We start from the raw sequence: 18,256 nt of genomic DNA on the forward strand, positions 1-18,256 counted from the left end.
TCAAATTTTATCTTCTGCTATTCATGACTGACTTAACATAAAATATCAAAACAACAACGATCTAGTGTTAACGTTATTATCAATTTCCTACTGCAGTGCCTGATTCTCCTTCGTCTCAATTTTCTGACGTACCCGTATGATCAAAACAAAAATGGCCGAAGGAGGGTAAGAATAACTTTTCTTGCAAGGAAAAGGTAGTATATTAAGTATTTCTCGTGTCCACACTTATGTAACTCTTACCGTGTCATTTTATTGCAGGTCTGATGGCGGTGACTGGTGGGGTGGATGGCTTCAGGCTGCCAAAGACAAGGTGAGATTTGCGAAGTAATTGTAAAATTCATAACATACGAAATGCACTTTTTGACTCAGGTGACATCATCATTATAAAATGGCTATCGATTTCACATCACGCAGTTTTGGTAAGCAATGCAACATCAAATTTTTTGACTGACATGATCTCTTTGGATGAGTGCAGTGTTGTTTAAATTGTCATAGACATTTAAGTATCCTAATCCTAGTATTGAAACACTAACTTGCTTTATCATGATTTATTTACAGACTGTTTCAGCTGTCGGATTCCTCAAACAGGACCTGGCAGAGTTTGGATGTGTGGTTCATAATGAGACCAAGGATGTGGTGGCTAAATCTGCCTCAGTGGTTAAAGATAAATTGGCAGTAAGTTGCTGAATACCTTATGATTAGGGGAAATTGTTTCTTATGTAACCCACATAGGGCTATGAGATAGTTAGGGAAAGGAATTGGTACATGTAGAACACACTGTTACGAAGAGTAAAGTACACATATGGTAGGAAAAATCATTGGATTTTACAGTAATTTAAAACAGTTTTTGCAATTTTATAATAACAAAACTTCCTGGTTGACCACATAGGGGGATGGTAGAAATGGGAGAGCAAATTTTCAACTATCTTTAGTGGCAACACTCGACAGTGTAACTTGCATGAAAGTAGTTTGAATGCTATCATCAATTCACTTTTCCACATTTATTGATATGTAACACACACTCTTATATATTCCATAATTGTATATGAGGTTAGGTTAATGCACAGAATGTCAAACTTTTGAAGAAAAAATATTTGAATAACGCTCCAAGCCCTCGCCCCCCCCAAAAAAAAAAAGGGCTATTCTTTTATTTTTTATTGAAAAGTGCACTTTTACCAAATAAAATTATATATATATATTATATATACCAACCATAAATATATATATATATATATATATATATATATATATATTTTATATATTTTTTTTTAATTTCAGTTTTTTTATCATCTGGTTATGAAAATATATGCATTTGTGAGAACAAATGGTAAAAATGGCAAGAAGTGTTGAGTGACATGCAGTTTAATAGACTTATTGAAACAGTCTTAAAAGATGAAATTTTTGAAGTACTTATGTTGGGTTGATATGACAATAAGATGGAATTGAATACTGGGTATTATGCAGCTTAAACTGAACAGATCAGGTTTATAGCTATGTTTGTATATGCTTAGTCACTTTGACAACTATGCAGACCATAAATTATTCTTAATATGATGGTAGATATTATGTAGCAGCTGGTATAGTATAGCTGCAAAAATGATTTGTATATGTCAGTTTTAAAACATCCATTTACTGTTGTCAAACTGTATAGTGAATATAACTTTATTTAAAGTAAAATTCTAATTAGTATTCTTTTCATGTAATACATACTTTTTCTTTTCCTAACATCTGTGCATTCAGTGATAATCTGGAAAATATTATTTAACTATTGATAATATGATGAGTCATGGTAGGTGCTTGTCCTTTCTATGATGCATGTATCTTATATATGTATAAAGATACATGTAAAGCAAGAATGAATGCCCTGTAGCATACATAAATTACTTGTACTATAAATACACAACAATTAAAATCCACGTGCCAAAATACCAACCATAATTTATCTCTTGGGGTGCAGAAAAAACTCTAAACTGAAAAAAGCTCTAACCTGCACCTACTTCTAATTTCTTGTTGTAATTTTGACCTACGTTTGCTTGCTGATATATGTTAGACTCGGGAAGTAGGCAAAAAATATCTGTGCAAGTATAATTTTTCTGGTAATACTGATACTAAATTCTGTGATAATTTTCATTTATACTATTTGAAACACCTTGGTGACATTTGGTTGGTTCATTGGCAGTGATTTGAAATAAGCAGCAACTTGATATGCAATTTTAAGGTTCATGATTTGAAAGGAAAATAGATTTTCAAATGGATGCACAATATTGCAATTAAAATTAAATAAATGGAATAAAAAGTGCAATTATGGAAATGTCCAGTTAAATCTTTTGATATTTTGGAAATACAGGTTATGAAAACTGTATATTAAGATATGTGTTTGAAAAGTTTGGAGTTGGCTTTAAATACATGAGTCAATTACAAGTCACCTGCCATGCTCTGTCTTTTTAGACTGAACAGCCAGGTTCTACCGGCAACATGATGAAAGATGGGATCACACATTTCTTAGGAAATATACAGAAAGCTCTTTATGTTCCTCCCGATGATGATGGCGAGCAGAAACTGAAGATAACTCCAACGGGAGTGATATATGACAGGGCTCAGGTATGCATATCCTCAAATATTTTTTATGAATTTTTTTTAATGTATATCCATTTTCTTTAATGTAAGGATCAGTTTGCTTTCCAGAGTATGTTGTTTGTATTTATTAACACGAGCACAGTACATAAAACAATTAATTTTCATTCAGCTCTAGGCATTGAATGTTATCTATGAAAACCAATCCCTTTTATTTCAGGCCAGAGTGTATGCCATACAGATTGATCCTGGTACATACTGTCAGGAACCAGAGGGACCCCCAGAAAAGTATAAGGAATGGCTGGAAAATTTTCAGTTGGAAGAAAAAAAGGGAGAAATCTCAGAGCTGCTTGTGGCCAGGGTGGAAGTCCGGTCTTTATACACTCAGTTGGTAAGTGGGTTGATATTCAAATGCTATTTTTGTAACTGACCAGCTTATATTTGTCAGTTTTCCACCATTTTATTTAAAAATTTTTGTAGTAAGCAAAAGAGCAATAGTTAAGTTTTTCTTAGGAATTCATTAGTGTTTAGGTGAAAGGGATTTATTATTCATTGGTTTTAAAATTCCAATAAAGGATAGTGTGTTTATGTTAATCTGGCAGTCAAGCACTGCTGCTTCATGCTAGATAAAACGAGTATTAAAACCTACATAATTCTGTTTTTAACATCACTTCAGGTTCCCTCAGAGATTTCCCATGCTGATTTCTGGCGCAGGTACTTCTACAAGCTGCATCAGCTGGAAGAGGATGAGATCAGAAAGAAGGACTTGATGAAGAGAGCAGAGACTGCTGGGGATGAGGATGACTTGGGCTGGGATGGTAAGAAAAGGGGGTTATTTTGCATGAATTAAATATAGATATATACTTGGTATTGACAGCCTGCATCACTCTCTCAGAAAGTTCTGTGGACAGTTTGATAAAAGTGATGGCTTGTTGTTGTTGGTCCTGTACTTGGCATTGAAACAATAGAACTGCCTCCCCTATAATACAAGATGTGTAAGTGTCTGTTGTTTTAATTCTAGATGATTGGGAGGAAGTAGAGGAATTCTCAACAAGAAATATGTCACCAGACAAAGAAAGGTCACCAGCATTACCAGAAAAAATCACTGCTGTTAAGGGAGATGCAGCAGCATCTGCTTCCATGCCCTCACAAAATGTTCTGCAAACTGATGATGAAAAAATGCAAGCAGTTACAGCACCAAAACAAATTGGAAAACAAGTCTCAGCTAAGACTGGTGACATTTCCTCAAAAGAGACTGACCTAGGAGATGGGCCTGAAATTAAGTCTGGAGAACAACCAGCAGCAATGGCAGTGTTTAGTATGTTTACTCAGTCAATGGGCAAGCTGAAAGACACTGTGATGAAGACGCTGGAGGGGGAGCAAGAATGGAGTTCTTCGGGTGAAGAGGAAGAGGAAATACAAACCTCACAAGAACAGCAAAAAGATGCTGCTACATTCCAACAAACAAATGTCAGTCTTGCCGAGAAAAAAGGTGAAATTAAATCAACTGAAAGAAAAACTAAAACAGAAACTGAGAAACTATCTTCTTCCGCACCAGCTGAGGTAAAACAAAACACAGTAGATGAGAACAAAAAAGCTGAAGAATCTGAAAGATTAAGGTTACAGAAAGAAAAGGAAGCTGCAGAAATAGTGAAGCAGCAGCAGGAAAAAGAAGCAGCAGAAATAGTTCGGCTGCAACTAGAAAAAGAAAAGTCCGAAAGACTAAGACAACAAAAGGAAGAGGAAGCTGAGAACCTGAAGCAACAGAAAGAAAAAGAAGAAGCAGAAAGGCTGAGGCAACAGAAAGAAAAAGAAGAAAGGCTGAGGCAACAGAAAGAAAAAGAAGAAGCAGAAAGGTTGAGGCAACAGAAAGAAAAAGAAGAAGCTGAAAGGCTGAGGCAACAGAAAGAAAAAGAAGAAGCAGAAAGGCTGAGGCAACAGAAAGAAAAAGAAGAAGAAGAAAGGCTGAGGCAACAGAAAGAAAAAGAAGAAGCAGAAAGGCTGAGGCTACAGAAAGAAGAAGAAGAAGCAGAAAGGCTGAGGCAACAGAGAGAAAAAGAAGAAGAAGAAAGGCTGAGGCAACAGAAAGAAAAAGAAGAAACAGAAAGATTGCGGCAACAAAAGGAGAAGGAGGAAGCAGAAAGATTGCGGCTACAAAAGGAAAAGGAAGAAGCTGAAAGACTGAAGCAACAGAAAGAAAAAGAAGAAGCAGAAAGATTGCGACAACAAAAGGAGAAGGAGGAAGCAGAAAGGTTGCGGCTACAAAAGAAAGAGGAAGAAGCTGAAAGACAGAAAGAGAAAGAAGAAGTGGAGAGGTTACGTAAAGAAAAGGAGGCTGAAATCTTGAGGCAGCAGAAAGAAAAGGAGGAAGCTGAATTAGCAGAAAAGCAGCGTAAAGAAAAAGAAGAGGCAGATCGATTGGCTTTAGCTGTTACTACTGGAGATGAAAAGACATCAGCTGACAAAGCTGCTGCTGACACCACATCACCTGAGACTAGTGATGAAGACATACAAGGACAGAAAGACATCCAGACTAAAGAAAAGGGAGATCTGGTTATGGTTGGGTCTAACAGGACAACACCCACATCTGAGGAAAGCAATAATAAGGGTAAGTACAAAAACCAACTTGAAAATGGATCATAATATCTCGATACGTTGATTTTGTAATAAACTATTTGACCTTTTGTAGTTTTGATAAAAGATTCCCAAAATATTGAAACATTTTGTCTCTTTAATCCATGTTAAACAGACAAAACATGAATATTAGAAAGTTTCTTACCCAATATTTCAGAACTGAGCAGTCTGGAAGATGACTGGGAGAAAGATTTTGACATTGAGGTAACAGAAGAAGACCTGCAGCTGGCTGCAGAGGCCGCTAAAAAAATTGGTGCTACAGAAGGAACAGGGGACCAGGTGGGTGGATGGATTTTTTTTTTTTTTTACATGTATAATGTTTTAACAAGGGAGTTGAACTCCCAAGATTGAAGTATGTTGAGTTCGTTATACACCTGATATATTGTCTCTTGCAAACCAATGCAGTTAAGGTAATATGTTAGACAGACACACACAGTTGCATTCAGATTTTTATTTATGAGGGACAGCATGTAAAATTTCTTGTTGCCATGTAAATGTAAGCTGATTAGGTTTTTATAATAGGAAAAAAAACTGATTTAAAGAAATCTGTTTAACATTCAATTTTCAAATACATTATTTCAGGATGATGATATTGGTGATGACTGGGAAGACTGGGAATAAAATCACCAGATCCATACTGTACTAGAAATAGAGGGCAAACATTTCATTCATTGAAATCTATCAACTATTAAGATCAACACAATTGTATGACTGCCGTATGATAAACTGACATCTACCTACAGTTAAGGTTGATGAAGGACCAGATATATAGACCATGTATCACAGAACAATAGTTTGTGCTGGTAGATTATCAGTTGTTTAGAATTATGTTTGAACTATTCAGCTTGATAAACTGCCACTTTTGCAAGTGCTTGAGTACTTTAAGAGCAAACCTTTTGCATAAGTGAAAGGATGTTTTGTATATATGAGTATATCACATAAGATTCTTCAAACCATTGCTAAAAAAAAAAAAATGAATGGATGAACTAGGGTTCAAGTGGCCTTCATTGATTATAAGTTACAAGAGGGGATACGTATGTTCTTACATGTTTATCCTTTTGTTACTGACAAGGCTGATTTGTGGGCTTCGTTGTATATGAATAAAAATGAAAAGGTATGTGAAAATGCATTGTGCTCATAAGAAGCCCTACAGACTGCCTTCATTCCATTATATTGTAGAGCATGGTCAAAGGTTTATTTGTAGGGCAATATGTTATCTTATTGAAGTGAAGTCTACAAGTACTGTTAAATTCGAGATTCTGTATTCAAATACATATGTTTGGTATGTCAAAAAATTGTATTGTCTACAGTGTTCTCCTGCACCACTCCGAAGCTGCAGTAAGTTGTGGATACATAGGCGAATTGCCAATGAATTCAAACTAAGGAAGTGGTGTATATGAGTGATTGCTAGTTAGCACAGGCTATAAACATCTGCATCTTTTAGGTGGTTTGAAAGAAATCAAGTAAAGAATGTGTGGCAAGGTACAACCATTGTGAAGGTTTTTACATAGCAGGAATTTGGTCTACTCTTTGTGCAATTTTTAAGAGGAATTCTAAAGAATGCCCCCTTTCTTTATACCCTTAAGATATAAGATTACCATCTGAGATGTGTTTGCAATTATATAAGATATTTGAGAAAGAGAAAGCATATTCCTGTTATTTTTTGTGGAAATATTGCTGATAAGACTTCTTAAAATTCAGTTTGTATTTTGACTGCCAATTTCAATACCTAGAAAACCATATGGCACTTTTAAATTGAGCCTACAATGCAGTGCTTTGAAGGGCATTTTTTCATGAAATTTCCAGTAAATGAGACTTGTTTGATCACATCTAGTAGGAGTGTTGGAAGTGGGAGGGGGGAAGAACAAAACTGCACTATGTAACTTTTGATGCAAACGTTTTTCCTCTGTGCTGCTACTTTGTAGTGTTCACATAACTGCTGTGAAAGCACTATTATAAAAGGTCTAATAATATCAAGATATTAATGTATAGATAGTTTTACCACTGGGTGCTCAAGGGAAGTTCTTTTTATTTCAACTATTTGCTTTCCTCCCAAATGGAGGTTTATTTTTACTTTTGTTTCCAGAATAGCTATATTAATGTATAAAATAATTTAAAAGATGAATTCGGGAACAGATGATATTTAACTGTTAATGACCATTTTTATGTGGGCAAAATAAATAGCTTAAAAGTTAAATTGATATTATTGAATTTCATGGATAGTTTAGTTTATTTTATTTTATGGACAGGCAGTTTGTCTGAACTTAAACCAAGCACCTCGTCTTTCTGCTCTGTCTCCTTTGCCATTTCCTGTCTTTAACACAATGTAATGAAAAATATTAATTATTCTTCAACCTACAGGGATGATTCAAAGAACCAAAATAATTTTTGAGTGCAAAAACCAGCCTTAGTGGATTATTTTTATATCTAAACAATCAATGTTGACTTCCCTTGAAAAAGGGAATTCTTTGCATTTTATTGAACATAAAGGTGGAGTTAAGCAAGAGAGTCTTGTTTCAAGAAAGATCATGAATCACTAAAACACTTAGGCACTCAAATTTGTTTTTGCATGAAAAAAAGTTCCAAATGAAAAGCTATAGGTGCTGTTCTTGTGTTGATGCCTGCTCATCCCTTACTCCAAGCATTTCTTCCCGTTTCCTATGCCTAAATTCCCTTCTCATTGCAGCACTGCTGGGTGACCTGTAGTCATAGTCCCGCAACAGTGGATCGTGCTGGCATATCTCACTGTACTTCTCACACAACTGTGCATACTGTTCAATAGCAAGTTGAAAAGGTCTGGCTCTGTCATCAATCTCTGCAGCTCGGATCATTTCTTGTGTATACTCCGCTGTTTGGTCTGGTGGAAATAGTGTCCTATTGGATAAATAAATTGGAAAAAATAAAGCAACTTCTATGCTTAAAATGCTTGAGCATAGTAATATAACTATAAACAAAACTAATACTCTCGGACTGGATTGAATTAGTTAAAAGTTGCAAAATTTCCCCTCTCAGAAATGTGTTATTACATGTACATACCTCTTTTGAAGTAGGGGACAGATATTATAATTGCAAGTAAAAACACAGTTTTCATTAAAATTCCAAGAAAGAAAACCATGATTAGAACAAAAATCTGTCCATAAAATATGGGAAATACTCATTAGTTGAAAGAAATGACGCCAAATTCACTTTAAACTTTTTCAGCAAACTTACGATATACTTTTCTGGCACCTCTTTTGGCGATAATGAAACACGTGTCTAACTACTTTTTCAACCAATGGATATGGCTGCTTGATCAATGGTTCCACTTTTGGGACAAAATTTACAACACCTGCATCAACTTCTGGCTTTGGTCTAAACTTCTCAGCTAAAGCAAGGAGAAAAAATTTTGATAACTGAAAGTCTGTTTTGTTCTGGGAAATGTAGTTTTGAAAGAGAATTTTAACCCATTTCTTCAGGCTGTAAGTGGCTTTATGGATATAATATATTATAACAATGCATCTTTTATGTACAGAATCATATGCGATTTAAAAGAATGTCAAGTAATGTGCATTTCTACTATAATTAACAGGTGCAAACAAATGATATACATAATGTTACAATACTGTAAACCTACATGTTCCTATCTGGAAAAAAACCACAAGACTGACATCAAAATTACATCACTGTCAACCTCCATATTTAGCTACCTGCATCCTGTAACATAAAACTGTCCCCAAGCCAAATGTCCATAAAACTGATGCCAGACCAATAACATTTTGTAAAAAATTTCAATTACTGGCCATTGTTTTTAGACATAAAAAGGTGACACAAACAGTACTGACATCACAATGAAATTGTGACATTGAAAGCTTACATTCACCTACCTGGAATATTATAAACATGATTGACATCACAGAGATACTGTGACATCACTGATAACCTGCTCCTGAACTTGGAGTTTATAGGGGCTGCCAGTCTTTGAGCAACTTCTTTTTGAAATGTCAATGTTAATGGAACTCTCCCATAGCTCCATGCACCATTCTGATTAGAAATATCTTCCAGCCATTTTAAAATAAGTCCAGTTGATATGTTAAATGGCAAGTTCCCTAGTATTTTAATCTTAGGTAGACCATCTTCCCACTGTTCTTTTAATTCATCTGGAAACCTTTGGTTCATATTGAATGAAAGGATATCTCCAATGAAAATTTCCATCTCTGTGTGTTTGGCTGTGTCTTTAATTAACTAAAATAGTAAAGAATATACATATAAGCAAATAATCTTTTCATATAAACCAAAAACTAGAATACACATTTCATGGGGGGGTTTCAATGCTTTTTCACATAATTGGTCAGACTTTAAAAAAGCAACTTCAAGTCAGTTCCTCATAATATGGGATAAGAAAAAACAATACATACATAAACTATATATATATATATATATATTGACATATGATGCATTTATTTCAAAACAATGTATTCATTCAGTAAATATATATAAACAACCCCACATCTTCCACAAGTTATCTTTTTAGGAAAACTGGAAAGAATGTAATCAATTTCACAAATAATAATAGCAAAAAATAATTATTACTGCACATACTGTACAACATACCTCTAAGCCTGGCAGAAAGCGTTTATCCTTCTCAACAACAGTTAGACCTATAACATTCTTCTCCAAAATGGCACGAGTAATGCCACCCGGGCCAGGGCCAACCTCAAATATGTAGTTATTCTAAAAGAAAAATTGCTACAAATGATCACTGACATTTACATAGTTTTCAGCTTATTAGCCTTTTCAGCAGTAGTAATATATGGTCAAAGAAATATTTTACATGTATTTAATATATTTAAAATGAATATTTCTTTTATTGTAAAATTGACTCACCTTGATTTTACCAGCTGCGTTTACGATTCTTCTGTTTGTTTTAGTACAAAGGAGAAAATTCTGTGCTAGTTGTTTCTCTGCTCTAATTTTATACATCTTTATAAGGTCTCTCACTGTTGGCAAGGGATGAAATTTGTGTTTCACCCTGACTGGCATTTTGGAAGACTTATCTGAAATGAGATAACCCCTAATTAACTAGCATCACATTTTCACATACTGGTGTGGTATACATATTTTTGATGAATGTTAATTGATTCTTTCTTCAACTAATTTATCAGCAAAGACACTTAATTACAGTACAATGCAGTTTTTTTTTCCAAAATAAAAACAATTTTTACATCACAATCTATAATCGAAAACTATTCGTGTAAATCACCAACATGACGAAAATTAAAACAATTAACTATCTTGACTTTGTAAATCGTATTTCTCGAAAGCTATTATACAGTCTTATTATCACATGACATGTTTCAAAACAAGTCACCGTCTCAGTCGGGGGCGTCTCGATAGTCCGAAGGTTCATTGGTCCGAAGGTTCATTGGTCCGAAAAGTGGTAACATTTTCATCGATTTTTTAATCAAGGGTTCATTGGTCCGAAGGTTCTACAGTGAACATTCGGACAAATGAGCCTTCGGACTATCGCTATGGCCCCGTCTCAGTCAGTACCAAAACTGGACTATACCTAAAACAGCTTGTCTGTCTTTTACTTTTACTCTTGAAGTCGATACTGTGAAGGCGTGTAAAACAGCCTCAATGTGACCTTCATATTACGATTACCATTTCTTTCTCGAAAAAATTAGCAGTTGGCATACATCACAACGTGTTATGGGCGCAGACATACTTGAAGAGCCAGGATATTCAAGACACGCCGAGAAGAAGAAGAAGAAGAAGAACTTTATAGATTTAAACCATTATATACATGGTATTGCCAAGTTGCATATGATAATAAATACAATTACACAAATAAATAAATAAATGCATGTTACAGTTTGCAACACTGCTCAACACTGCAACTACCACACTGCACCTCTGTGCCCTCTATCGGACAATCTTACAGCTTGTAACAGAGAAAACGTGGATTTGTCATTGCTCTTGTGTGGCCAAGGAAATTTATATTAAAGGGGCTATATATCGTGTTACACTTATTATGGATCTTTTCCTAAAATAATAGCAAACATAACTTCGTGTTCGTTATTAATATGGATGAAGGTATGACGTAAATGTGGAGTGTGTGTGTTTACATGTAAGGGGAGGGGGTATAATCACTTAAGGTTTTTATCATAGAGGAGCAGAGTAAGGAATTAAGGACCATTTGATTAACAGAATCTCAGAATAATTGGTTTTTTGAGTAATGACAAGTGAGACTTATAACATTTTGTAGAGATTAGCGCAAATCTTTATTTTACACAATATGTACCTGTATTTTTTTATAATTACGTCTATACTTCAAGGTATTGAAATTAATGTTTCCATCTTATGCCTCTCTCTTACTCCTAGGTACTTTTCTTGCTGATCTTGCAGCAGTCATATCTCAAAGTTGGCTGTTGATACTACTTGGTTTTCTGGGACTTGCATGGTTGACTTTCCAACAAAGAAAATCAGTTGTTCCTGGTAAACCAAAGAGAAGACTGTCTGATCAGGTTTGTATCTTTTTCCTGGTTTTAATTTTAAGATAATATGTAAACCCCTTTTTGGTAGATGTTTTGGAATTTTTTTAATCACATAGACTTTTTATGTCATGTTTTCAATTTTTAAAACAATTATTTGAGTTTATTTTTATTTTCTGTCATTTTCAGGCTTCAAAAAATTCTGATGAAAGAAATCTGAATAAAGCCAAGTCAAGTAAAAAGGAAACTTGTTTGAAAATTTTCTTTGGAACCCAAACAGGAACAGCAAAGGTAAGATATGAAATGTTAGACACAAAAGGATAAATGTATTTTTAAATATATTTTGAAACTATGCTAAGACATGGATGCACTTTTGCTTTGTTATATTTGCTGTCTTTTTTTACTGTAGGGTTTAATACAGTACCTTTATTATATGTAGTATCATTAAATACCAGGTTCAATAACATAGATATTTTTTGTATTATGAAAATATTAATTCATGCTAAACAATAAAAAACAACATTGGATTGTTTTAGACATTTGCAGATATTATCAAAAAAGAAGCTTCTGAGCACAGCACAAAATGTGAAGTCATTGATTTGAAAACTTATGATCCTGAAGATAATATTACAGATGAGGTATGCCATCAGTGATGTTAAAATATGAAGTGAATTTGGTATAAAACATTGTGTTGTATTTTTCTTGTTGTTATGATACTATATTTTATGTTTATAGATAAAATAAATGAAAATAAAAGATATTTTACTTGTTTAAAGTATAAGAATTTGTAAACTGCCCTACTTCCTTGGAAAAAAATTATTTTAATCTTTATGTTTCCTGATATCACATATTTTTCTGATTTTCCATGTATTTACCTAGACTGATGGGAAGAACATTTGTGTGTTCATCATATCTACCTATACAGAAGGCTCCCCTCCAGATGATGCTGCATGGTTTTATAAGTGGCTGGAAGAAGCTGCGTCTGACTTCAGAATCCAGAAGACCATGCTTCAAGACATGAGGTATTGTGTGGTGGGATTGGGCAATTCTTTGTACAAGGAGAGATATAACAAGGTGAGTTTAAAATATAGGAATGGTGATGTTGATTTCAATTTTATTGTAGTCATGCAGTAATAACTGATGATGTAAAATTTGACATTTTAAAGAAAATCTTTTTATTATTATTATTATTATTATTATTATTATTATTATTATTATGTACATTAAGCCTTGGCTCTGGTCCATGCTCTTGTTTAAAGAATGCTTTTATTTATTTACAGGTTGCTAGAAATATAGACCACTGGTTCCATAAGTTGTCAGCTAATAGGGTGCTGGGTATTGGTCTTCTAGACGAGAATGTTGCCTCCAGCAAAAATGGAGGTAAGCACAGATAAGAAACAATGTTTGATTCCATTCAGATATTGAAATGTGATTGTATTTTTCCTATTTACTAAATATCTGTGCTGATGAGACTTAAATGAGCATTACATATTCGAGAGTCATGGGGAATTAATTAATTAATTAATTAATTAACTAACTAACATATTTCAGGTATTGAAGCTGATTTTGAATTCTGGAAAAACAGGTTTTGGTCTATGGTCTTAGGATCGCCCCAAAACAAGAAAGATGTTAAACCTAACTGTGGCACAGCAGATGGTGACACCAAAGAAATGGTAAATGATATTCTCATTCTTATATTTTCCTTCCCCTTTGACAAATTTATTTATTTGTTTTTGACTTTATGTGTTGCCTTAATTGCTTTCCTTTATTGTTTATATATGCTTACACATGGTTTCAGTATGAGACAAGTAGTGAAGAAGACACAGAAGATGAGGAGGAGGAGGGAGATGGAGATGGAGAAAAAGTACAGAAAGCCAATGGTGTGGTGGATGTGGAGGACATAGGGAAGATGGTCAATAATATTAAGAAGGCAAAGGTGCTTTCCTTTCTTTCCAATTGATTTTTGAATGAATATTCATTTTTGTTTATGTTGGATGTAGATAAATGCATAGGCAGACCCCCCCTTTTCTTCTTGGTGCAATGAACCTACTCTTGTTAAAGTTACCAACATCAAATTTTGTTCAGTTTTACATCTAACTCATTTATCCACCATTTTTTATCTTGTACTATATGTATTTGCTTTGTCTTGTACTATACGCCTTTTAAGATTAACATATTAAATGTGTAACAGTCACCGTTACCTTACAAATGCTGCATCTTTCAGGCTAAAAGGAAGGTTGAAGATGACAACAAGTCAAAAGAACCCAGAGAGATGATAACACCACTGCTGAGGACTTCACTTCAGAAACAAGGCTACAGACTCATCGGTTCACATTCTGGAGTCAAGCTCTGCAGATGGACTAAGGTGATAACTGATTGGAATATAGGTTTCGTGTGTTATGTAGTGCATATTTAAGTTCATGTGAATAAATGGACATTTGATGTGTATCACATGTGTGTGTCAGTGACATATCACATGCTCATCAGTTACCCCCTTAAATAAATGAGAAAGATTTTGATGGATGAATTTCACATTTAGACCCGTTAAAAATATTTTTCCTCTCTGACAATCTTTCTACCTACCTCGTTATGCACTGATAATATTATACTCAGCTTGACGAAAACTATGTTATTTTGATCCTGACAATTTGTACATTTATGGTTCCAGTCCATGCTCCGTGGACGAGGTGGTTGTTATAAACACACCTTCTATGGCATTGAAAGTCACAGGTGTATGGAAACTACTCCCAGTCTTGCTTGTGCCAACAAATGTGTGTTCTGTTGGAGGTAAGAGGAATATTGGCAGAAATATGAATTGTGTAATTGAAATGAATATCTAGAACAATTTCTAGAAAAAAAAGGTTCATTAAAAAATAAGGAAAACACAAAAATATATGTATAAGAATATTTCATCTTTTTTTACGATAAAAGGGTTTTATATCAAAATTGCCTTGTGGATCTCCACTCTTGCTGATTGTTTTTTCTCTCATTTGCTTTTTCAAGATGCAATGTAGTCACATGATCCCAATATAGTGTTTTATATGTATCCCATAACTCCATCTGTACACATCCAACCTGATACTTTTTTTGTAACACATCCATTGAACACCTTCTCTTTCTGAAGACATCACACCAACCCTGTAGGCACAGAGTGGCGTTGGAAGATGGATGATCCAGAACTTATTCTTGAAGGAGCACTACAAAACCATTGTAATATGATTAAACAGTTTAAAGGTGAGTGGGTTTAGAACTAAGACTGTAGCATTTTTAATATTACATACAAGTGGTTCACTCTCAAAAAGGCACATGTGTAGGATATCATGATGGTTAACAATTTTATTTTAGCTATCTTTAGTGACATTGATGATACTTGAAATATGTAAAATATTCTGCTACAGTGGTATTTCTTTCTTTCTTTCTTTCTTTCAAGTTGAAGGGGTATGAAAAGCCTCTTGTATGTAGGACCTACAACTTCACATGATAATTGATTTCTTGTATGTAAATGTTTTGCTAGGTGTTCCAGGAGTGAAGTCAGATAGGTTTACTGAGGGGCTGACTCCAAAGCACTGTGCCTTGTCACTTGTTGGGGAACCAATCATGTACCCAGAGATCAACAAGTTTGCTGAAATGTTGCATAGCAAAGGGATCTCAAGCTTCCTGGTTACAAATGCTCAATTTCCAGATGCTATAAGGTATTTAACTCCTCTATTTCTCACTTGCAAATGCAGCTTTTTTGATAGCACATTATCTGTCCAACCAAGGAAGTGTATTTACCTCCTCGGTCCAACTGTCTTCAGGTATAAGGATTGAAATTTTTTTTTACTAATCACCCACATTTACATTGCAAGAGGCAAGCACAATCCAAACCAAATGCCAAAGTTTCATTAAATGTAGTATATGCAATATCTAGATTCTACATTTTGACAATCACCCACTTCTTGATGGATTTCGATTTTAATTACACCCTCAGTTTCATTATAAATATATGTATATGTCTGTTTTAGAAATCTGACCCCTGTCACTCAGCTATATGTCAGTGTAGATGCCAGCACAAAAGAAAGCCTGAAGAAGATAGACAGACCACTGTTCCGAGACTATTGGGAAAGATTTTTGGACAGCTTGAAGGCACTCTCAGAAAAAGTAAGCTCACATTTACATGTAGCTCTCTGTCATCAAGAATGTTCATCTTACTCGAATGAAACTTATGTATTTTTGGGAGTATTTGATTTATTTCTCCTTGTTAAAGAATTAACCCATGACATGAATTTTGATTTTTCCCTACAAGAGATTTTATGTCCATCTTATCAAGAAAAAAAATGCCATGGTATTGTTCATTTAGGGTCAGAGGACAGTGTACAGACTAACACTGGTGAAGAACTACAATACAGAGGATATAGAAAATTATGCAAGTCTGGTATCTATTGGAAAGCCTGACTTCATAGAAATTAAGGTATGCAAGAGATGTCATTTGTAAAATAAGATTTTGTTTTATATCTGTTTTGCAAATGAAATGCTGAAAGTAGTAATTGTTATGTAACCAGTTAAAATTGCTTTGTCATCAACGTTTGTTATATAGTTTACCAGTCATTTTCCCTGCATTTTAGGGCGTAACCTACTGTGGCGAATCCAAGGCCAGTCGTCTGACCATGGACAATGTTCCGTGGCATGAGGAGGTCATCAAATTTGTCCAGGACGTGGTGGACAGACTGCCCGATTATGCCATAGCATCGGAACATGAACACTCTAATTGTGTCCTAGTTGCTCATAAAAAGGTTGGTCTAAAGTTTATTTCTCGATATGCTGTGAGGATGTGTTTTTAAAAAAGGGGCATGGTTCTTATTATTGATAGAATTTGTGCGAATTTTAAAAATGAAGCTGTTGGAGAAGTTAATAGTTTGAAGTGAATGGACCTCACTCTGTTCTAAAACAAATCAAAGCATCTGATTATGATTAGCTCACCTTAGAACAATCTTAAAGGTATTTAACTTACCTCAGAAACACTGGAATTAGGTGGGGCAACAGAAAGATTTGATTTGCTGCCTTTTCGAAGCTGTTCATAATCAGACTGCAAGCTGAGATAAGTAGTTCTTAGATGGGTCACCCAAACTTGATTAAAAACAATTGAAGTCAAGGAAGATATAAATTGGGCTGGGAAAAGCCATTCTAAACTATTGTGCAGTTATTGTCAGGCATGAAATAAAGTAAACTGGAAAAAGTCATAAATTTTATAGGATAAATCTGTTGCTGCAGTTTCAGGTCAATGGAGACTGGTGGACGTGGATAGACTATGACAGGTTCCACGAGTTAGTGCAAATGTACAAAGCCAGTGAAGGCCAGAAAACGTTCTCGGCAGCAGACTATATGGCACAAACCCCACACTGGGCAGTGTTTGGGGCGGACGAACGGGGATTTGACCCTGGAGAGACCAGGTTCATGAGGAAGAAAACTAAAGACATCAGCGGCTGCTAGATAGTTTAGTTACCAGACATGAAATTCGAAGATGGGCTGAAGGTGTTGAAAATGCAACATCATATTTATGCCTTTATAACTGTGCAATTGGTCTATCCAACCATATTTAATCCATAATTTACTATTCCAAGGACCAGTCCAGTTCTCATTCTTGTATGAACATCAGTATAGTGTTATGTGGCAGTCACTTGGATATGTTAACGAAGGAAATACGTTTTGTTTGTACATATACATTTAAAAAAGAAACTTTGGGTTTTTGAGAGACGTTTTTTTTTCATGTCTGAAAAATATTTTAACTTTGTTATGCAGTTTTGTATTAAAATATATTTCACGTAACAAGTTACATCAGACATGTTAAAATAATAAATGCTAGAAAAATGAAAAGCAGCCCGTTTTAAGTTCACACATGATTGTTACAATATAGATCACACTATTTGAAACCTAGCGGTCAAAATGTCATAAACGGCCATTTCTACTTCTCTGTTTCTAGGTTTGGGGGGTGGGCGTGGCGCGCGGAGGATGGATTGCACACACGGTCCAATGAACGGGTTTGGAGTATTTGGTGCTGAATTCTGGTGGGAAGCAAAAGCAGACGATTGGGCTGCAGCTTGTCCGGAAAGCAAAATTCGTTCGTCCAGACGTGCTAAAGTTTGCCACTCCATTGTGGGATCCTGTATAGGTCCAAAAGTACTGCGAAAGGCATCTGTGTGATCCCTTCTAGATGTAGTCAACATTTTGTCCAGAGCGTCATTAATGTCGTATACGTGCCGTTCCCGATATTCTGGGCCAAGTATGTGATCTAGTGTATAGGACGGTTTCATTGCATTCTTATCTCTGTTGCAGCAAGTCATCGTCAACATCTCGGTTGATGGCTCATTCTCTATATTTCTATGAAGTCCCAGGTTTGATTTCCCAGATTTTGTTGATGTTGCGTTTCTAAAGGTTTCGGGAAAGATATGTGTTTGGCGTTTTATTCGCATTCTTTCTTTGCCCCCGCTATCATTAATGTTGGTTTGAACACAAATATCAGCGGCTCCCATTTCAGCGACTGTGTCATCGATACAGCTTTTGAAACCAGTGTCTTTCGAGATTTCGCATTCGGTGAGCTT

General features: G+C 35.0%; 3 protein-coding genes across 7 annotated transcripts; 2 read left to right on the forward strand and 1 right to left on the reverse strand.

The window, feature by feature from the left end:
• Positions 1-64: 64 nt before the first annotated feature.
• LOC106151359 (uncharacterized) lies at positions 65-7,405 on the forward strand. Of its 2 annotated transcripts, XM_087000583.1 has the most exons (10): positions 65-165; positions 259-310; positions 559-675; positions 2,449-2,601; positions 2,795-2,965; positions 3,251-3,392; positions 3,596-4,364; positions 4,395-5,182; positions 5,366-5,487; positions 5,791-7,405. In XM_087000583.1, exons 1-10 carry the CDS (start codon positions 137-139, stop codon positions 5,827-5,829), a joined length of 2,382 nt encoding a protein of 793 aa, XP_086856709.1. In that variant the 5' UTR covers positions 65-136; the 3' UTR covers positions 5,830-7,405. The 2 variants fall into 2 exon arrangements, with proteins under 2 accessions (XP_086856709.1, XP_013380045.2); XM_013524591.3 differs by having other exon boundaries at positions 3,596-5,182.
• Positions 7,406-7,535: 130 nt separating this feature from the next.
• Positions 7,536-10,969, reverse strand: LOC106151358 (mitochondrial dimethyladenosine transferase 1-like). Of its 3 annotated transcripts, none has more exons than XM_087000605.1 (6): positions 10,849-10,969; positions 10,072-10,241; positions 9,799-9,918; positions 9,072-9,429; positions 8,419-8,572; positions 7,536-8,082 (listed from the first exon to the last, which is right to left on the reverse strand). In XM_087000605.1, the coding sequence occupies exons 2-6, from the start codon at positions 10,225-10,227 to the stop codon at positions 7,803-7,805; spliced, it is 1,068 nt and encodes a 355-aa protein (XP_086856731.1). In that variant the 5' UTR covers positions 10,228-10,241; positions 10,849-10,969; the 3' UTR covers positions 7,536-7,802. The 3 variants fall into 3 exon arrangements, with proteins under 3 accessions (XP_086856731.1, XP_013380044.2, XP_086856732.1); XM_013524590.3 differs by having other exon boundaries at positions 10,754-10,941; XM_087000606.1 differs by lacking the exon at positions 10,849-10,969 and adding an exon at positions 10,556-10,715.
• A 123-nt stretch (positions 10,970-11,092) lies between these two features.
• On the forward strand, positions 11,093-17,531 carry LOC106181776 (S-adenosyl-L-methionine-dependent tRNA 4-demethylwyosine synthase TYW1). Of its 2 annotated transcripts, XM_013566257.2 has the most exons (16): positions 11,093-11,280; positions 11,569-11,711; positions 11,868-11,969; positions 12,215-12,316; positions 12,558-12,752; positions 12,959-13,058; positions 13,230-13,351; positions 13,477-13,614; positions 13,903-14,043; positions 14,347-14,465; positions 14,803-14,912; positions 15,193-15,370; positions 15,683-15,818; positions 16,018-16,128; positions 16,283-16,450; positions 16,929-17,531. In XM_013566257.2, the coding sequence occupies exons 1-16, from the start codon at positions 11,271-11,273 to the stop codon at positions 17,145-17,147; spliced, it is 2,094 nt and encodes a 697-aa protein (XP_013421711.1). In that variant the 5' UTR covers positions 11,093-11,270; the 3' UTR covers positions 17,148-17,531. The 2 variants fall into 2 exon arrangements, with proteins under 2 accessions (XP_013421711.1, XP_086856711.1); XM_087000585.1 differs by lacking the exons at positions 11,093-11,280; positions 11,569-11,711; positions 11,868-11,969; ... (4 more) ...; positions 13,477-13,614; positions 13,903-14,043 and having other exon boundaries at positions 14,388-14,465.
• Positions 17,532-18,256: the final 725 nt, after the last annotated feature.

The sequence above is a fragment of the Lingula anatina genome, chromosome 1, assembly GCF_051362555.1.
Source record: "Lingula anatina isolate TDL-2025a chromosome 1, LinAna3.0, whole genome shotgun sequence".
NCBI classification, from domain to species: Eukaryota; Metazoa; Brachiopoda; class Lingulata; order Lingulida; family Lingulidae; genus Lingula; species Lingula anatina.

Bases quoted from the DNA above. Each gene is read 5' to 3' on its own strand.
- LOC106151358 (XM_087000605.1), bottom strand. From the start codon at position 10,227: ATGCCAGTCAGGGTGAAACACAAATTTCATCCCTTGCCAACAGTGAGA. The intron at 9,430-9,798 runs GTATGTTGTACA...TTACTATTTTAG, and splicing joins GCTTTCTGCCAGGCTTAGAG to TTAATTAAAGACACAGCCAA. The intron at 8,083-8,418 runs GTAAGTTTGCTG...TTTATCCAATAG, and splicing joins AGGTGCCAGAAAAGTATATC to GACACTATTTCCACCAGACC.
- LOC106181776 (XM_013566257.2), top strand. The intron at 13,615-13,902 runs GTGCTTTCCTTT...TGCATCTTTCAG, and splicing joins ATAATATTAAGAAGGCAAAG to GCTAAAAGGAAGGTTGAAGA. The intron at 15,819-16,017 runs GTAAGCTCACAT...TTGTTCATTTAG, and splicing joins TGAAGGCACTCTCAGAAAAA to GGTCAGAGGACAGTGTACAG.
- LOC106151359 (XM_013524591.3), top strand. From the start codon at position 137: ATGATCAAAACAAAAATGGCCGAAGGAGG. The intron at 166-258 runs GTAAGAATAACT...ATTTTATTGCAG, and splicing joins ACAAAAATGGCCGAAGGAGG to GTCTGATGGCGGTGACTGGT. The intron at 2,966-3,250 runs GTAAGTGGGTTG...ACATCACTTCAG, and splicing joins GGTCTTTATACACTCAGTTG to GTTCCCTCAGAGATTTCCCA.